At 35.8% G+C, this 21889-nt stretch overlaps 1 protein-coding gene across 15 annotated transcripts in view; it reads right to left on the bottom strand.

The window, feature by feature from the left end:
• The window catches only part of LOC127846658 (uncharacterized), a 195282-nt gene that overhangs the window by 69615 nt on the left and 103778 nt on the right, over nucleotides 1-21889 (bottom strand). For 5 of the 15 annotated variants that reach the window (XM_052378100.1, XM_052378094.1, XM_052378110.1 and 2 more), the window contains exons 21-24: nucleotides 14571-14684; nucleotides 13963-14111; nucleotides 11891-12059; nucleotides 10113-10404 (exon numbers count right to left, since the gene is read on the bottom strand). The exons of 1 other annotated variant lie outside the window; for it this stretch is intronic. In XM_052378100.1, coding sequence (XP_052234060.1) covers nucleotides 10372-10404; nucleotides 11891-12059; nucleotides 13963-14111; nucleotides 14571-14684 — 465 coding nt within the window. In that variant the 3' untranslated portion in view covers nucleotides 10113-10371. Of the gene's footprint in view, nucleotides 1-816; nucleotides 2288-10112; nucleotides 10405-11890; nucleotides 12060-13962; nucleotides 14112-14570; nucleotides 14685-17653; nucleotides 17773-21889 lie in introns of those variants that run through there. 9 more of the 15 variants (XM_052378097.1, XM_052378104.1, XM_052378109.1 and 6 more) reach the window with 7 other exon arrangements.

The following is a 21889-nucleotide window of genomic DNA, read 5'->3' as shown; positions in this document are numbered from 1 at the left end:
TAAAAATAGAATAGGAAAATCGAACTACATGGAAAATCCCAAAGTTACTTTAAGAAAACATTGTTTCATTATTTTAATCGTGCCGAGCCTAATACATTACAAAAAGATCAGTAACTAACCTGTTTTTCTGATTATCATACCTCGACGTCCCCTATTTCTAAGAAACAATGAAACAAAAAACCCACTAAACAACTGCAGCTTTAGCGTGGAAGAACATGCATTGTGTCGTATGACGTGTTAATAATGACGTCACGAGTACGCGCACTTAATATTTATAAATAATGTTTTTTTTGCTTTTTGAGTTGCATTATGTGTTAAAAATATATTACATCTTGGCATCAAATTGTTTGTTTTGTTGAATCTGATTCGATTTTACTTAAAATGTTTACTTTATACTTGATTCCGAGTAATATGACCATTCTCCGCCGCGCGTGACAGCTAGATCTATATTTCAGCACTGCCGAATAGAGGAAAATTTATTCCACCGTGGTTTATTTCGACAATGCACGTCTGATGATGGGATAAAAGTAAAAACCATATGATGCCAAGTGTCTATGTTGCAATATATGAAACTAATTGAAAACCGTATCCAGTTTTGAATGTACTTATGTTCATGGCAGCACTTAGTATTTACATACCAGACTTTTTCTAGAAATCGAAATGGATCAAATATTTAATGTTCCAAAATCATTAACATACTGAAGCTTACAGCAAACAGAGAAAGTCGCTACAGCATCCAAGCCTGCTGGTCAGAATAAAATGGAGATGGAAATTGAAATATTTTTCTTTGACTGCTTTGCGAGAACAAGTGTCAACATGGTTTAAACATATATGTTTCGAGTACCAAACAAAAACTAAAATAGGGTGTTAAAATCTTGTGATGAAAGCAACAAAAACATTTAAATTTCACACACAAATTAAAACAACAAATGTACGAATAACTTATGTTTATCGAAAACCTATTTAATAATAGGGACATAATGTGTAATAAAATTTCTGATTACAAAACAAACAACACTAATAAAATTAATTATAACATGGTATAAAATCAAAACAATATTTTCAATAACAGAACAATGAATGCATATCATAAAAGCAAAGACTAAATAATAAAATAAATAAACACTTAGCAATATTTGTACAGACAGCCTTAATAATTAATATTCAAATAGTATGTACTTTAAACATACATATTGTTACTAACACATTTAAAGCACTTCATCTTTGATCACATTTAAGCACACCACCATTTTCAGGTACATGTATTAATATTGAGATCTGATTCACATATTGATATTCAAAGCACATTGACATTGTATGTTACATTACAATTAAAGCACATTAAATCATACCATAATCTTAATGTTGTATTGGATGAAAAAGAAAGAGTGCTGAAAAAAGGACTGCTATACATGTCACTATTCCTTACAATACTTTACCGGTCACTATTCCTTACTATACTTTACTTAACTATCATGGCATGGCATTACCATGACATATGGCATAAGACCCACTTTCCCATAATGCAGGAAAGTGTACCAAAATCACTTTACTCGATTAAATCATGTACCAGGTATATAGAATAGTAGAAGAGTGGCACGTAAAATATTCTCTTGCATGCCTAACTTAAGGCCATTGATTTGTTATGTTATATTTATGCTGATTAACATATATAAAGTATCCAATGATCTCACAAATAAAAACACATACCCTTAATGAAAAGAGGATTGACAGTTAAACAGCCTGAATAAATAGAAGCAATTGTAGATATATCATATGTGAAAAACACTTCTAGTCCTTAAATATCCACATTATGTCTTTTGGTTTAAATATTTAAACAAACAAGGGCCTTCTCTCACACTATCAAATAAGCCAAAACGCTTATAAATGTGTTGCTACTTTAATTTGTTCTTAAAAACCCTTCAAATAGCCAAGAAGGAAAAGAATACTGACAAACTGAGATAAATTTGCCTATATATTGTTTAGCCTGTAAATAAGGGGACATATTAAATGAGGATCATGTTCTGTCATGAACATTACATTGTTAAACAAGTCGTTCACCTCTCTGTCGTGGCATGCACGTGTTTCATAACGATCAAGCTCATCTTTCAAATACCGGTTACACACCACCTTGTTATATGTGCACTTGTTACACACCACCACATGTGCTGTTCCCTGGTTTCAGCACACTATGTTATCCTTGCACTGATTATACAGTACCACATTTGCTGTTCACTGGTAACACAACACCATGTTATCTGTGCAACTTCCACTTGTCCTTGATGAACTGAAAATAAATATACATACACTCAAACTATGAAAACGAGTTCGTCTGCAGAGATTTGTCAACATATTTAACGGTTTATCCACTTCCTCAGCAAGCTTAGCTGATCTAAACCCTAATAATCAGACATGGATAAAAACTGATCTTAAAAAGTATTTTATTACAAATCCCTTCACACGATATGTGACTGGTCTTTAGAAAGTCAATAGAATGGTTTAAAAGATTAAAATGAGCAAAGCTCTGGGTCAACTGGGATTAAAGCATAAAGGGTCGTCCCACATTAGACAAAACTTTCCACCTAAACTGAATTTTGCTTTCAAGATGCTTTCATTAAATGAAAAATACCACTAAAACGGAGAGTGATGACCCTGATTAGCCTGTGAAGGCTGCACAGGCTTATGTGGGATGACACTTTAGGCATACGCATCCAGTCCATTTTCCCCACAGCGAGGCTCAATGATAGACAGCTAAGTGATCTACAATCTCACATAACCAGGTCAGCCTTTGAAAACAGGTATCTATATTTTATAATCTTGGAATCAGAACTGCTAGAAAGTACAATTGTTCATCTTGCAAAACACATATTCGTCTTTTGGAGCAGACAAAAGTACAGACACTCAATGGCATTTGAAATATTGACAAGGGAACCAGAAGGCCAATGCAGTGGAAGGTAATACAAAACATGAAGTTAATTTTCTATACAATGTTTTATTTGGGCACGTAATTAATGTAGAAACTTAATGGCAATCAAAACTTGCTACCGGGTACTTGTTGAATTCATATTTAAGTCTGAATGACTAGTTTTAAAGTGGATCAACCAAGTTTTGTAACAGCTACAACATAAGTTAATACATACCAAAACTATGAACCAGAACTTAAACAAAACGGCCTTGAATGCATAGTGTTCTAAGAAAACATTGCTTAATGCAACTGCATGATGTCTTACCATAGAGCAACGTGTGCAATCTGTGCAGGCTTACCTCGGATGAAACAGTCTTCATTTATGGTATGTTCTGTTTTAAGGAAATATGGTCTTACTTTCTATAATCTAAAGTAGGGATGGATTGTGAAGCAGTGCATATGCATGACATATCATCCCATATCAGCCTGAGAAGTGAGCCCACTGTAAAGTTAAGTTTTGTGGTCTAAAGCCTCTGACCAGACTGCGCTGCATATGATATAAGACTCATTTTCCCAAAACACGACTGATATGAAGAGCTTGTTCTACATTACAACGAGCTCATTAAAGCCATGAGCTTTGAATTAGAAACAAAATTATTCACAAAAAGTTAATACAACACTGCAAGTTGCTGAATCATACATGTATGAGATTTGTGCTCTTAGCTTAATTTGACCCATTCACAGAGTAACAAAAAAGAATTAAAAACACCAATATGATATATTTAGGTGAAATATTGTTACAAGACTATTTATTGAGTGCATCATGTTTGATGTTTATTTGTTACATCATTTTGTTTGATAATTGTGTTATTTATATTGTACTCTCTCATTATGGAATAAAAAATTTGTAAACTCTGGTCTTCTTCGTTTTTAAATGTATTATGTGGCTGTTAATGCTGTGAGGTATCTTTATTGTTTCCGTTCCATTTTGTTGGAGAGGACTGACTTTTGACCTCTTTTCCTCTGTCTGACTGTTGTCAGTCCATATGCAAAGACTAAAATACCTCTCCAAAAACATAACATGAGTGCCAAACTGTCACAAGATACGCCCGTTTGAAGGTTTTGGACATCATCTAGACACAACTTCTGACCAAATGTGGTGATGATCAGAGGAAAACTACTTCAATTAGAGAGCAGACACCATGCTAAATGCTTGAAATGCACTAAGTGACCTCATGACCTAGTTTTTGACCCTACATGACCCACAATTAACATTGACCTAAATATAATGTACATACAACTTCTGACCAAATTTGGTGAAGATCAGATAAAAAAACTTCAATAAGAGAGCAGACATAATGCTAAATGCTTGAAATGCACTAAGTGACCTTGTGGCCTTGTTTTTGACCCTGCATGACCCATATTTGAACTTGAACTAGATATCATTTAAACACAACTTCTAACCAAATTTGGTGAAGATCGGATGAAAACTACTTCAATTAGAGAGCGGACACAATGCTAAATCCTTGAAATGCACTTAGTTACCCCGAGACCTAGTTTTTGACCCGGCATGACCCATATTCGAACTTGACCTAGACATTGTCTAGATACAACCTCTGACCAAATTTGGTGAAGATCGGATCAAAACTTCTTCAATTAGAGAGTGGAAATCATGCTTAATCCTTGAAATGCACTAGGTGACCCCGTGACCTAGTTTTTGATCCGGCATGATCCATATTCAAACTTGACCTAGATATTGTCTAGATACAACTTCTGACCAAGTTTGGTGAAGATCAGATGAATACTATTTGAAATAGAGAGTGGAAACTGCTGTGGACGCCGCCCGCCAAGGGTGAAACTATAATACGTCCCGTTTTGAAATATGAAACTGTGTATTAAGATAAAGAGTAATACAGAATTATGCACAACATTTTATTTCACCACAGGTCAAAATCCAGATGACAGTTAGGCCACGACTTTTATATTTCTTGGTTTACAAAACCGCCGACCCTAATTTTTGGAAAATGGGAAAAAAAATAAAATCGGAAAATCGTCTTTTTTATATATATATTATTCCCGACCGCACTGAAAAACGAGCGAAACGAGAAAAAAAAACGATCCGGTTTGAGTACGGTTGCGAATAAAATCAAGTAAGTACAATCAACGATTGGTTTACATATATTACAGAGATCGGGATATTTTTCAATGTAACACAGTACGACCAGTCCTTTTATGGGCACTTCTCAAAAATTATTTAATTACAGACAATAGGAAAATCAGCGTCAGTAAAATGTCGACCGCATCAAAATTTATTTCCGAGTCTGTGACGCAACTATATTGTTTAACATGTTTATTATATTAAACAAACCCGATATTATAGTAGATAAAAAAGTATTACCTTGCAATTTGATAATTAGTATAAATAATCCAATAAAACACTGCCATTATTTACGATATATGTGTTTAGGAATTTTGTAAACACGTCCGCCATAGTTTATAGGAACTGTACAGAAAGTTTGGAAATCGGAACAAATCGGTATATCTCGGAAATTCATTGATAAATGTATTTGTCGTTTTAATGCTTAGGGCCGAGTAATTTCGGCAAATCGGAACTCAACTTGCGTAAAATACTAGCTCAATTAACCGTTAAACTCCGCCTCCGTTCTCTGCAAAAGATTCGAAGGCGGAGCTATGCACGTGCTATAATTATAATTAAATTGGAGGATTGCAATTGAGAAACAAACGCACGATTGGTTCGGCATGTTGATTGCTAGACAAAGGAAGCCAATTTTGTCGGCGCGAAATTTGTCGCTTTATTGCTTCAGACAGCAAGCGGCTTTCCTTTGATGACGTCAAACTGTCAATTCACACAGACTGCACATTTTCGTAAGACTTTAACTGGCTCCTTGTTTACAATTCCAGTAAAAACACTTGCTAACATTAAACTTTGGATTAAATTATCAAAATAAAGCAAAAGCCAAGTTGACAAATATGATTGTATTAATTCGCGTCAGTTCAAATAAGACGTTTTGCTTTGTAAATCAACGAGTTTTCATGACAACAACAACTTTACCGCGACGACGCGGGGATCGATCTACCTCGATTTTTTTTCATGGACGATGTCATAAGTCCAATAAGAGCAAACACATACTTTGTGTATGAGTAGTTTATCTTATATAAGATTTATGCAACGGGCATCGCATTGCGTAATGGTGCGCATCGAATTACGGAAATGAAGCGCAGTTTTTCGTTTTAATGGGAGAAGAACGCATGTCATTTAATGGAGTGTTTAAAATTGCCTGATGTTACAAAATGTGCTTTTAGGTGACTCATTTCATTTGAAGATATAGATGTGTTTCATTGCATAATTTGATTTTTCGTCTCTGTGTTAAGGTTATAAAAGATATGATGTCTTTGTTCTGATGTTATTAGTATTAACTTATTTTTCCAATGATGTTTTTTTTTTTTTTTTTTTTTTTTTTCGACCGCCCGATGGACCATTTTCAAAATAATTTTTGTAAACCAATAAAAAAAAAGTCGTGGCCTTACACAATACGAACACTTATAACTGCAGTTACTAAGAAATTATACAAGATCTTATCATGAAACCTGGTATATACATTAAAGGCAAATGATAATCCAAATTTCAATCTTTATTGTCAGACATAATCTAGCAAAAAAAACAGGCTTAATGCATGTGCAGAAGATGTCCAAGATAAGCCTGTGCTATTTGCACAGTCAATTGGGGACGACACTTTTTTTCTAGCTTGGATTTTTGTTAAGAAGAGACTTCCTTTGAACAAAAAAATTCATAAAAGCGCTGTGTCATCCCTGATTAGCCTGTGGAGACTGCACAGCCTAATCTGGCCCCACACATTTTTCCTAGAACGCGTCTCACAATAAAGATTTTTTTCTTGGACCGTTTTGTCGAAAACATGTGTAATCATGCTTCCAAAATATGCGACAACTCTCAGAGTAGAGCTGTAACGATTCACCCATCATTCGATTCGATTCGATTTCGATACCAAACGGTTCGATTCGATTATTTTCGATTCGATTCAAAATAAACTATTTGCTGCTTATTTTGCAAACTTGTTCATGTTTGGTCTGTCCAGGACATGCATTAATATGTTTGGTATTTGTTATTAACTTATTATGTTGAACATTTAAAGTGTTTAATTTTTTTAATAAAATTTAAAAACGCAACATTGTTTTAAAAGTAACAAATTTATTGAACAAAACTTCCTGTTGAGTTATTCTTAAAAACAACAACATAAAATGCACAATGTATCACACGTGTTTAACAGAATAAAAAAATGTAAGTATATAAACAACTTCCAGTTGACTTCTTAACAGAATGCACACAGTTTAGTAAACAAACCATATGTATTGAGGAAAAAAAATGATATCAAAACATCACATGGGTATAATTTAGTAACAGCAATGTTCCCATACTTTTTATTTTTATTTTAACGGTGCGTCTTTCAGCGTGGCTGAAGAAGCCATTTTACTGGCTGATGTAATGCTCAGCATGTTATTCATTCATTCATTGCATGCCATATTGGCTATTGACCAATCACAAGACGTATTACAAATGACAAGAAAGTTTAGACGACAGATTTGAAAAGTCAAGTTTAAAATGCGGATCGATCGGGATTGCAGTGAATCGAATCGAAATTGGCCGTATTGGTATCGAAATCGAATCGGCGGCGTTGAACCGGTTTTTCGATGCATCGAGCCGAATCGTTACAGCTCTATCTCAGAGTGTTGTACATTTGTGTTGAAAACAATACTGATTTTAAAATCTAACAATGAAACACAACAACAAATAAGTCGTTAAATAATGTTGGTATTTAATTAAGTTAATTTTTTTTAACACAATATGGAATAAAATTCCTGATTACATAACAAACAACACTTATAAAAATGCATTAACACACGGTTTAAAATCAAAACAATGTTTACAATAATAGAACAAAAAAAGCAGCCATTTCAAATAACAAAAATAATAAAAATATGAAACTTATAATATTTGACATATATTAACATACAAGATAATATAGATTCTTAAAAGGCTCTACCAGTTCATGAGCCAGCTCAGTTAAATATGTTTGAGCACAGGGCTTTATGTATGTTTGTAAACTATTGTCTCAGAATAGCTTGTGAAGTCTGCACAGGCTTATTAGAGACAACACTTTACGCTTTCATGCAAATGTTAAGCACAGCACCAATTTTTTGTACAGGATTTACATTTAAAGCACATTTATAGCACATGGACATTGTATGTTTCATTACAATTAAAGCACATTAAATCATGTATAAAGAAGATTATGGTATAGAAAAGAGTATCACCGTCCACTTAACAGCACACTTTGTTTTATATCCATTAGAACATAAAGATGATTACATTCATTGGTATTTTTATAGTCATTCCCAAACATAATAATAATTACATTCATGGGTATTTTCATAGTCATTCCCAAACATAATAATAATTACATTCATGGGTATTTTCATAGTCATTCCCAAACATAATAATAATTACATTCATGGGTATTTTCATAGTCATTCCCAAACATAATAATAATTACATTCATGGGTATTTTCATAGTCATTCCCAAACATAATAAAGATTACATTCATGGGTATTTTCATAGTCATTCCCAAACATAATAATAATTACATTCATGGGTATTTTCATAGTCATTCCCAAACATAATAATGATTACATTCATGGGTATTTTCATAGTCATTCCCGAACATAATAAAGATTACATTCATGGTTATTTTCATAGTCATTCCCGCACATAATAAAGATTACATTCATGGGTATTTTCCTAGTCATTCCCGAACATAATAAAGATTACATTCATGGGTATTTTCATAGTCATTCCCAAACATAATAAAGATTACATTCATGGGTATTTTCATAGTCATTCCCAAACATAATAATGATTACATTCATGGGTAATTTCATAGTCATTCCCGAACATAAAGATGATTACATTCATGGGTAATTTCATAGTAATTTACATTAAATCAAATATGCATCCCCAATACTTAGAATGACATCAACCATTAAACAAAGTAATGTTACAATGATATGCTCACAAGTGTTGAGTTCCGTATCTTTGGTAATATAACTATGTTGATTCATGTTGATTCACAAATATTTAATATGAGCCCCACTCTGTGAAAAGGGGGTTTAATGCCCATGTGCGTAAAATGTCGTACCAGATTAGCCTGTGCAGTGGCTACAGCACAGGCTAATCTGGTACAACACTTTCCGCCTTACCTGGGTTATTGCTACAAAGAGACTTTCTTTAAACAGAAAATATCATAAAAGCTGAAAGTGTCCTCTCTGATCTGGGATGACACTTTACGCACATGAATTAACCCCCTTTTTCACAGAGCGCAGCCCATATGTAAATGATCTCACAAAATGCAATTTCATGCATTATAAGATCACATTCACTTTTTGAACAGGAGAATTAAGTATATTATGCAAAGTTGCACAGCCTGAATAAACAGAAGCATGTTCAGATGCAAAAAAAATCATCAAAAACACTTTTAATCAGTTAATGTTCACAATATATTTCCTTTGGTTTAAACGATAATGAAACACACGCTTAGTCTCCCTTTAACAAATTTGACAAAAGGCTAAAAAATCTGTTGTTACCATTTGTTCTTAAAGGGGCCTTTTCACAGATTTTGGCATTTTTTAACTTATTCATTAAATGCTTTATATCGATAAATGTAAACATTGGATCGTAAAAGCTCCAGTAAAAAATCAAGAATAAAATTAAAAAAAGGAAAAGAACATTGCCCGGACCAGGTTTCGAACCAGTGACCCCTTGAGTCCTGCCAGAGTCCTGAAGTAAAAACGCTTTAGCCTACTGAGCTATTCCGCCAAGTACACATACTTGACGTATTTTATACCTTATATAAGCAATCTTCGTGGTTTCACAAAATTTAACGACAAAAACAGAACTCTCCAAATTATTCAATCGTTTCTCGTTGCAACGCTTTATAATTTTTAGGTTTTAAAATCGTCAAAAGATGCATATAATGGCTATATTAGACCATGATAAATGTTCAGTATTACTGTTTACACACAAATATCATAACTAAAACGAAAATTTGCGAATCTGAAACAACTTTTTTCAATTTTGTCAATTTACCAAAGCGTGAAAAGATCCCTTTAAACCCTAATCAAATATCCGGAATGAAAAGAATATAATGTTCAGTCATGAACATAATGTTGTACAACAACTCTTTAACCATATCATTCTGCAATGCATGTTCTTCATAACAATCAACAAAAACACTGGTTACACGTCACCTGTTTATATATGCACTGGTTTCATGCCACCACATTAACTGTGCACTGTTTACACCACACCATGTAATCTGAGCATGGGTTACACATAACCACATTTACCGTTTATTGGTTACACCACACCACGTTATCTGTGCAACTTCAATTTATCCTTGATGAACTGAAAATAATAGAAAACCATTCAAACATTGAACATGAGTATGTCTGCAGTGATTTTTCAGCATATTTAACAGTACATGTGTACTTCAGTTCTATAATGGCAGTCAACTTACCTCTCCAAAATTCGTCTGTAATCTTACCTGATCAAGCCTCTCCTTTTATCAGTCGTGGAGTAAATACAGATGTTAAATAGTATTTCAACATTTCATGCCCATGCATTAAACCTAGTTTAACCAGGACGAGGCTTAATAAGTAACAGACAACCCCAGATTGCCAGACTAAAGTTCAACAAACTGGATAACCAGGCCAACCTTTGAAAACAGGAACTCATATTTGGTAATATTGGAATTCTAAATTATGTTGAAATCAAAAGCAAAATAGCTAGAAAGTACATTCTTTCATTTTGCAAAATATGTATGTGGCGTTTGAAGAAGAAACAACTACAGACACTCGCTGGAATTTGAAATATTGTCAAAGAAACTGATTGGTAAACGCATTTGAAGGTAATCAAAACCATTAAAGATAATTTGTTTTATAAATTGCAAGATTTGGTCTTGTCATACATATAGAAACATCATTCCAACCAAATCTTGCTATTTGATGAATTGATAATTTAATAGGAATGACTTGCTTTTAAGTGTTCCACAAAGTGTTCGTATAGCTTGAACACAAGTTAATACACTATTGTTTATATATACACAAACTATGTACCAAAGTCCAAACGTACAGGCATTGATTGCATCATGTTGTGAGAAAACCTTGCTTAATACAGCAGCATGAACTGTCACCAGAAAGCAATGAGTGCTGTGTTCCAGATTATCTATGATGACATTCTATGCTTTTATGGTATTTTTTGTTTTAATGAAATAAGATCTACTCTCTGACCAGGATGGATTGTGATCCAATGTCATGAATCAGCCTGTAAAGTGTGTTTGATATCAAGTTAAGTTTCGTGATCTCATAAGCAGACAGTGAAGCTCCTGACAAGACTGCCCCATTTTGCCATATATGGCATCAACCTCCGTGGTAAATCATTTTACCATTGTTATTTTTACTTTTTTTTAATTTAGGTTATTTTTAGTTTGAACTGAAACGTATACACTATTTTCAAAATATAAAAGAAAACGAAATGACTTTTCATACTTTCATACTTAAACACAAAAATAAAATCCTACCAAATCTGGAAGGATTGTCTTGTGATGGCAGAGGTTGTATGTGAGAGCAAGGAACAACAACTCTGCATGGAGATTAATATGTCATAAGTGCATTTTCGCATGACACTACTCATAAATATTGCTCACCATAGACACTGACCTTCATGAATCAAAATACTTTAATAATGAATATTTTAGTTTTTGTACTGAAATCTAACAATACAAATAAAATAATATCTAACTAAAATAGCGCAAAACAAGGATTGAACTGGTGAAACATGTGCATTATGACATTTGCTTTTAAGATCACTGAATAGCAAAGAGCAGACAAACCTTCTCAATTCGTTTTCTATATGCAGCCTCGGTCTCGTTCTTGTTGAGGGGCGGCATCTGTTTCTCGTCTCTCTCGATCAGGATCTTGAGAGCATCCATGTCCATGATCTCAATGGGATCGATCTTGTTCTTGTTGATTAGACTCACCAGGTACTCCTTATAGTGGTTACTGAAAATGGCAAGGTATACCACAGGGTTACTTTTGCAATTAACCATTTAGGATTATAAAAATTGCAAATTTACATTTTTACATCATTAGCTAGATGCCTGTGGAACACATATCACACCAGTTGTCAATTTCATATTGTAATTATTTAACAAGCTGCATCATTAACATGTTTGACCTTTAGACTTTAGTGTGACCTTGAAAGACACATCTTCTCAACATGGTTAATATTTGTGGAAAACCTTGATTAAATAACAATTGACCTTAAACAAGTTTTACTTTGACCTTGAGGTTCCTACTTCCAAAACAGATGCAACATTGACACATCCTCTTTTCATGGTGGACTTATGTCTCATGGTGGACTTATGTGGTCATTAATTAAACAAGAGGGCCTTAAAGGCCCAAAGTCGCTTCCCTGAGACACAAAGGAACTGACCTGTTCTATGCAGCCCAAGATATCATAAGAACAAATGTTCTGACCAAGTTTCATGAATATTGAACTGTAAATGTGACTTTTGGAGTGTAAACAATGTATCACTATAGCCATATAAGGAAAAAAGCCCCGCCCTGTTGCAGCCATGCTTTTCAACAGACTGGAACCATTTTCAAACTAATCCAAGATATTATTACAAAAAAAAATGTTCTGACCAAGTTCAATAAAGACTGGACAACAATTGTGACTTTAAGAGTGTTAAAAAGGTTTTACAATAACCATATAATGAAAAATGCCTCACTCTCTAGTGGTCATTTTTTTCAACTAACCTGAACCATTGTCTAACTAATCCAAGATATCATTAGAGCAAATGTTCTGTCTAAGTTTCATAAAGATTGGACAATAAATGTGATTTATAGAGTGTTAACAAGGTTTTACTATAGCCATATAAGGCAAAAAATGCCCCACCCCCTGGCAGCCATGTATTTCTACCAACCAGAACTCATCCAAGATTAATTGAGACAAATATTCTGACCAAGTTTCATGAAAATGGGACAATAAATGTGGCCTCTAATTATTTACAGGGTTTTACTAAAGGCTGCCATGTTTTTCAATCAACCACAGCCATTTTCGAACTTGCCCAGATATCATTGGACAAATCTTCTGTCCAATGTTTATGAAGATTGGACAACAAATGTGGTCTCTAAAGTGTTAACAAGGTTTTACTTTAGCCATTTAAGGAAAAAGGCCCCGCCCCTTTGGGGTCATGTTTTTTTACCAACAGGAACCATTTTCGAACTCATCCCAGATATTATTGGGACAAAAATCTTCTGACCAAGTTTCATGAAGATTGGACAATAAATGTGGCCTCTAGAGTGTTAACACGGCTTATGATGATGCCGCACAAAGGACGATTAACAAAAGGCGATCACAAAAGCTCACCATGACATTGTACTCAGGCGAGCTAAAAATGGCTGATTGAATATTGAAGTTATTGCATAGCCTTATTTGACCCTTGACCTCTAAATGTGACTTTGACCAAGAAGGTCGGAAACGGGTGTTACTCCGGATATAACATATCCTCATAGGGGTCATTTAAGGATTTTTTTTTTTTAATGCATGATGAATGACAAAGTTACATTCTGGTCAAGCTAACAGCAACCTCTTTGACTTTGACCTCTAAGTGTAACCTTGACCTTTGAAAGCTGGCAAATGGTAAACACACAACAAGATGCACATTAATACCACTTTCTACAACGCTTTGCATCCAAATCTAACATCACTTGATCTTATTTTTATCTTCGACATTGACATAATTTTAGGCCAAGACTTATTCATATTTGCCAGTTAATAGATACTGTTGCACAGGCTTCCACATGAATCTTTTAAGAAAGGTCTTTAATTTAAATAGGTTTTAAAAGGGACAACAAACGTGTCAACATTTTTAGCTGGAACATAGGTTGCCAGTCTGACCTGCAAAGTCCCGCCATGCCCGGTGAAGTCTCATTGCCGCATGCCTCGTCCTTCTTCTGAACTCCACTCTCTTTCTGCTCCATCACAAAGCAGTGAGCCCGGTCTGCCTGCGTCTCTGGGGGGTCGGTGTTGAACGCAACCTTGTGGTTCTAGAACACACACACCAGATTATAGTTAAGGGCATGTGTTAAGATAGAATGAGCCTAGCTCTGAGAAAACTAGGCTTAATGCATATGCGTAAAATCTTGTCCCAGATTAGCTTGTGAAGTCTGCACATGGTAATCTGGGACAAAACATTCAACCTACACTGGATTTCGCTCAGAAAAGACTTCCTTTAAATCAAATTCAAATAAAGTAGAAATTGTTGTCCCTCATTGGCCTGTGCAGATTGCACAGACATATTTCCCAGAGATAGGCTCAATTATATTTCAAACAAAAACAGTCATTGTCTGGTGGAAAATGCAGCACTGACTTATACAGCACCATCTGTTATACCTCTGTTATTTAATCTAGGCGTAAAATGTTGTCCCTGATTCGCCTGTGCTCAGGCTAGGCTATTCAAGGACGACACTTACGCACATGCATTAAACTCTGTTTAACTGTAATACCTTGAGGAGTTTCTGCAGCTGGGGTACATCGTTGTCACGGAGATAGTAGAAGCAATCGCGAGGGTGATGGCAGTGAAGGCCCTTTGCTTGGCATGATCTCAGCAACTTGCAAGTCTAGCAAAAAACATGGTTATTGTTTATTTAAAACAAGAGCACCACATAACGGCTGCCACGCTCGGCTGCGAAAGCTTGTCAGAATTTTTTTTTTTAGAGGTCACAGTGACCTTGACCTTTGACCTAGTGACCCAACAAGAGATGTGATTGTCAGAAACACAATTCCCCCTATTGCGCCACTTTGAAAGCAAATTTCTATTTATCATTTGGCAGGTATAGACATCATCTCCCTTTAAAGCTTTATTACTTCCCTTGCATTTTGTCCAATCCAATCGGGGGGGGGGGTCTGTAGACAGTTAAAAATGACCAAGTCAGACATTACTGACAACCAAGGCCTGTGGTTTATCAAAGAGATCATAGCCAGAGTTCATCATGTATGTATGGACATAAGTCCACTGGTATTTAAAGAAAACTAGCACTCACAAATTAGAACAGGTAAGAAATGATCATTATATCAAGAGATGTGTTTGTCAGAAACACAATGCCCCCTATGCGCCGCTATCATTTGGCAGGTATAGAAATCATCTCCCTTTAAAGCTTATTACTTCCCTTGAAATTTGTCCAATCCAACCGGGGGGAGGGGGGGGGAGGGTCTCACAGTCAATTATGACAATGTCAGACATTACTGACAACCAAGGCCTGTGGTTTAAAAGAGATCATAGCCAGAGTCGATCATGTATCTATGGACATAAGTCCACAGGTATGTAATGAACATCAAAGAAATTATAATTACATCCTTTAAAAAAAACTTTGACAAATCAATTATTTGAGTTATAAATAATCAAAATAATAAATCTGTACAGTAACTGTGAAAAGAACTTCAATTCTTGGTAAGGAAATATATAATATGAGATTTATAATTATATAAATTACTTCCCTTGAAAATAATTGTCTCTAACAAATCTCTATTTTTAGTAGCAAATAATTAAAAGCCACTACCGTGACTGTGATTGACCACTCGAAATGTGCAGCTCCATGAGATACACATGCATGCCAAATATATAAAGTGGCTATGTTCAATATTGACTTGTTATCTCCCTTTTTCAAGCTAATTAATTCCCTTGAGTTTGAATTTTTTACCGTAGACCGTAAAGGATGACCATGACCTTGACCTTTTACCACAATGTGTTTGTCAGAAACACAATGCCACCTACTGCGCCGCTTTGATTTATTTAACAAAAATATATACCTGGGCAGGTCAGATAACTATGTCCATTTAAAGCTTATTAATTCCCTTGACTTTGTTTTTTCGACCCTTGACCTTGAAGGATGATGTTCACCGTGAAATTTTAACACTCAAAATGTGCAGCTCCATGAGATACACATGCATGCCAAATATCAAGGTGCTATCTTCAATATTTAAAAAGTTATGGCCAATGTTAAGGTTTTAGCACGACGCCTACGGCGGACGTCAGACGACGAGCTGGCTATGACAATAGCTCGGGTTTCCTCCGAAAACAGCCTCGCTAATTAAGAGCAAGGTGTCCATTAAAAAGCGTAAATCAAATGTGCTTAATAAAGACTAGTTTCAGTTTACAGATGTAACTGTTGCATACTTGAGGTAGAGATATATTATGAATTGGCACTGGAAACACACGTTTATTAATAATACAAAATGTAATGCATATTTTCAGTCTACAATTGTAGGTTGTTTGGGGAACATGAACAAGAAATATCTTTAAAAAAGATATACAGCGTTGATAGTTCAATGAATGAGATCAAGGATAGCGAATGTCTTTTTTCTGTACAGTTCTTAGCTGCATCACACGCAGTACGGGATAATACGCGGAGTTTTCGCGGCTTATTTTACATTATTACATATTGCTGGTCATAAACCTATAGATACAAAACAGAAAACCAAAAGAAGAATGGAAGTGAAATTAAAACATACGAGTCAACCGGCCACACGAGAAGTATTCGTATTTAAAGGCGCGTTCTTCGAACAAACCTGTTTTAATGGTTTTTCGGGCATTGCTATTCGATTCGATTATTAACAGTATCGATAATCATCGCGCTCATGCTTAATACATTGGTCAATATGGTGGAATAATAATAAAAAATAATATTTATCATTGTATTGTTAAAAACACATTAAGAATCTATATATTTCTGGTCTAAAGAAAAGTCCAGGTCACCTAGTTCACGGATAGCGTATTTATTATATAACTATTATTTTACTGGCCGCGAACTCCGGTGATGACCTGTATATAAACTCTGACATTCATACACTGGCCGCGAAATGACCCGGGTTGAAATGCAATGTATTAAAGTGAGGCCTCGCTTCCACTGCTCTTTATACTTTTACATGTTAACATGTTGACAAGAATATGGAAGTAAGTACTAAATATGAGAACATAGCCTTTAAATATAAACGCGTTGCGCTGGTAATTCTCTGAAAATAAAAGGTGTACGCACAAACTGTATTGATGTCGAGAAATGAGTGTAAAACTGTTCTATCTATCAAGCCTTTTCATTAGAAATAAAATTGTTTCATGCAGTAAAACAGTGTTACAAAGACGCGGATATGTTTCCAATGTTCTGGTGGAATACTCAAATCAGCCAATGGAATAAATGAAGTGTATTCATTCGTACCTAGCCGCGGGAAATTTTATTTGAATTTTATTGGACACTTACAAAGGTCAGGAGAGGTGAAAAGCTGGCTTAAGACAGCTTACGCCGAAAAATATATTAAAGCTAAGGTTGACTGAAAACCTTTTGAACTGTTTTTTTTAGGCTTTCAGGTAATACAGCCTCATTATGGGAAAATTGGGCTTAATGTATGTCGTCCAACATTAGCCTGTGAAGTCCTTACAAGCTAATCGGGCTCAACTATTTTTGCCTCAGTGGATTTTCATTTTTAAGAGACTGCATGGGCTTATCTGGGAAGACACTTAACGCACATGCATTAAGACCAGTTTTCCCAGAGTGTGTCTCAATAGGAGACAGTTGAGCACTAAAAAGAAGCCTACCCCATCCTTGTGGAACGCCTGCTGACAGCCACTACAGAACTGGAATCCACACTGGGGGCACGTGAAGTGCATGCAGCCACCCTTGGCCAGACTGTACCGCATCTTGCAGCCTGGGCAGTCTGCACAATAAAACATACATGTGTAACTTAAGAATGAAAAATATGCAAGGTGTTGTATATGTATATTGTACTAAACTTTTGAAATAAAACAAGAGCTGTCAGAGGACAGTGCGCTTGACTATTCGAGTGCTTGACAGTGTAACGTAAGCCATCATGGGGTAATTGTTCAAATTCTTCAATAAGGTCAAGGTAAAAGTTCAGGTATATTTTCAACACTCTATTAAACATTTGTAAAGACATAAAACAAACTAATAAGATTTTATTTCAAGTTTGATAGCAATAGCTTGGGTGGGAAGTTTGGACGGTCCTTCAAAAACAAAGTAAATAATTTTTTTTTATTTTTTTTTAACCATGTTTCAAAGAAAAAAATATTCTTTTTGGGTTGGGTGGGGTGGGGTTGAGGGGGGGTTTAATGTGGGGTGTGGTCATTTATTAGACGATCTTTCAAAAATAAAAAACAAATTATTTTTTTTGGGGGGAGGGGGGGCTAGGGTGGGGGGGTTGAGAGGGGGGTATACTGTGGGTGTGGTCATTTATTAGATGATCTTTCAAAAATAAAAAAAGGAAAAAAAAATATTATTCTTTTTTTGGGGCGGAAGGGCAGGGATTCTGGGTTGGGGCGTGGGGTATTGTTAGGGTGGAATCCATTGTGGAATTCAGGTAAGTGTTGTTTTGTCAAAGTATTAATAAAATCTGATCATCAATAAAGAAGTTATGGCAATTTAACTAAAATTTACTCTTGACCTTGAGAGTCAAGGTCATTCAAAGGTCAAGGTCAAATTGAACTTTGCAGGTACAGTACCCTTATGATAGTAAGAAAATATTTGAAGTTTGAAAGCAATAGCTTTAATACTTTAGAAGTCAAGTGGATATAAACACAAAATTTAACAAAATATTCAGTTACTAAGACAAAAAAGGGCCATAATTCTTACAAAATGCTTGATACAGTTGTCTGCTCTTGTTTATAGATTGGGAACATGTTGGTAAAGAAGTTTGCAAAATATGAAAGCAATATGTCAAGGGACATTGAAAATATTTGAGGTGGTACGCAAACTTTTACATAGATTTATCAATAATATGCATATTCTAAGTGAAATAAGGGCCATAATGCTTACAAAATGCTTGATACAGTTGTTTGCTTTTGTTTATACCGTACGTCTTCGCTTATAAGACGGTTTGACTATAAGATGAGACCCTAACTTTATGTCCCAGATCGGCTGTATTTTGCTTGGCCTCGCTTATAAGACGGGCAATTTTTTAAGGACGAAAATCAGAAAAATTGTCAAGAGTCAAAATTTGTTGGTCGGCCATTTTGTAAGTAAGTACAATACACCAAGTAAGCTCGTTATTGGATTCGTTCACTGATTTACGTTGACCTATTTTAATGCCGGGTTTATATGTATATTAATATTTTTGTTTTTCAGGTGCCGGTACTCCACATATATGGATATATATAACACTTATTTATTTATATTTACAATATAATCATTGTATTATTAATTATCGCACGCCTACAATGCAACTACAACAAGAACAACAGAAGACGGAATTTGTTTTATATCAATTGTATTTGTAGAGCATTTTTATTAGTTTAGCATGATCATATACGTAAACAAACGATATAAAGAGATAAAAATACAATAACAACATAACATTCAACTAAAATCCATCAAAATCCTCATCGTCATCATCGTTTCCAAACAGTTCAAGAAACTCTCGCTCGTTCACGCCGTCATCATACACTCCAACATCGTCCTCACATTCATCTATCTCACTCACAACACTCTCACTCTCGCAGGCACCAGCCTTTCCATTTGCCATCTACTAGACGAGATCGGCAAACAGTTCATTGTCCTGCATGCCATCCAGGCTGTTGGAGATGCCACATTTCAGGAACGACTTCATTACCATTGCCGCCAGTATTGATTCCCATGAATCAATGATCCACTGGCACACCCTGGCAATGTCCTGTCGTTTCAGGTTTCCCACCTTTGTTCACTCCTTTGTTCCGGAAACCATCCAGTTGTTACACCGCTCCCTCATATTAACCTTGAAAGGCTTATTCAGGCACACGTGTAGGGGCTGTAGGAGAGACGTGCACCCTCCCGGAATGACCATCTGGTAAGTCCTGTTTTGTTTTAGGTGGTCCTTCACGCTCCCAAGAAGGTGGGCCCGGAACATGTCCCATACAAGTAATGACTTGCGCTTCAGCAAGGCGCCAGGGCGAGTAAACCATACGTCGCGCAGCAAGTCCTTCAAAATCGATTCATCCACCCATCCTTTGGGCTGTACGTATACGACCACGCCGGCAGGCAGCTTCTCCTTCGGCATGGTTGTACGTTTGAGCACTATAGCCGGCTTCAGCTTAGTGCCGTCCGCTAGGCATGACAGTATGACGGGGAAGTACTGCTTTTCAACGCCAGTTGTCTTGACTGACACCGTCTTGGCCCCCTTCAAATCCACTGTCCTGTTCCCCGGCAGCGAAAAACATGGGGGTCTCGTCCATGTTGCCAATGGACCCCATGTCAAACTCATTTGAATTTCTTAAATCAATAACAAACTTATGAAAAGATGTTACTTTACAGTCAACGTAAGACCCGCTAGAGGCTTTAAAGTCCTTTACATCCATCTCTTTCGCGATTTGTAGCGCTCGCAGGCGGATTGCTGGTCGCGTCACAATGTAACCACTGGTGCGAAGGTTCATAATCCACTCCTGAACCTTTGCATCCAAATCGTCATACGGTGCCAGCACCGTCCACATCTTCTTTAGCCCTTTATTGGACTCATCCAACATCTTTGGCTCTTTTTTCTCCAGTCTCTAACCATTTTTTCTGTCACGCCAAACTCGCGCTCGGCAGCACAGTTGGTGTGCGATTTCGCATACTCAACAACCTTGAGCTTAAAATTTACGTCATATGACGCTCTCTTTCTCTTCATGGACATCTTTTATCTTAATCGAGTGCAAATATAATACTTTGGAAATTAATGACGATTATGAAAATCGGTGTGTTATATCTCTGATAGTATGATTGCGTTCTGTAAGTTTGCAACCAATCAAATTACTAAACAATTAATGTATGCATCATATTGACCTATCAAATACAAGGTAAGTCACTTTATGTTAATTAGTGTTGGATGTATAATGCCATCTGCGTCAATTTAACACCTAATTAACGGCTAAATAAACACAAGTATCGTCTGTCAGTTAGTTGTTGGCTATTTACAGCACGAAGCCATGTGTAAGCCAGTAAGGGGCCAGTACTATCTGTACAATGTATCAATAAAACTGCGATTTAACGGCTAGATAACGGGTACAAATGTTGATAGTCATTCGGCAATAAACAAACTGTCATCTTTGACAATAGCGTGTGCACAACATGGGAGTTTTACGGGAATTTGACAAGTGATTTGTGCTACAATTATAACGGTGGTGTTATTATTGTGGTATACTGGTAATTAGATGCCCTGTTTTCTGTAAGCACTGAAACAAATAGGTGCTTTATTTTTGAAAAATAACAGGTACAGATTTTGAAGAATCGCGTTCGGTTACCCTGCATTCCCTGAAAATGGAACAAAATATGCAAAACATTAGTCATAACAAGAGCACCGCCTTGCGGGTGCAGACCGCTCATCTATTTTCTTTTTAAAGGTGAAGGGACTCTCATTTTCAATCACAAAGGAGGGAGGAGTGGAGTGAAGAGGGGTGTATAGTGTGGGGTTGTGGACATTTATTACATTATCTTCCAAAAAAGCGAAAAAAAAAAAAAATCGGGGGGGGGGGGGGTATAGTGTGAGGGTGTGGTGATAATTTGTGAGATGATCTTAAAAAAAAAAAAAAAAAAAAAAATCAAAAAAAAAATTTGGGGGGGGGGGGGTGGGGTGGGGGGGTGGGGTGGGGGTATAGTGTGAGGGTGTGGTGGTCATTTGTGAGATGATCTTAAAAAAAAAAAAAAAAAAAAAAAAATTAGGGGGGGGGGGAGGGGGGGAGGGCACGGGGGATGGTTTGGGTGAAGTCTATTGTGGTATGTCAGGTAAGAGTAGTTTCATCAAAGTATCAATCAAATCTAATCATAAATAAAGAAGTTATGGCAATTTTAGCAAAATTTAATAATTTGAC

The sequence above is a fragment of the Dreissena polymorpha genome, chromosome 9 (genome assembly GCF_020536995.1).
Source record: "Dreissena polymorpha isolate Duluth1 chromosome 9, UMN_Dpol_1.0, whole genome shotgun sequence".
Taxonomy (NCBI): Eukaryota; Metazoa; Mollusca; class Bivalvia; order Myida; family Dreissenidae; genus Dreissena; species Dreissena polymorpha.
Note: the sequence above shows the minus strand (reverse complement) of the source record. Positions and strands in the feature narration are given on the sequence as shown.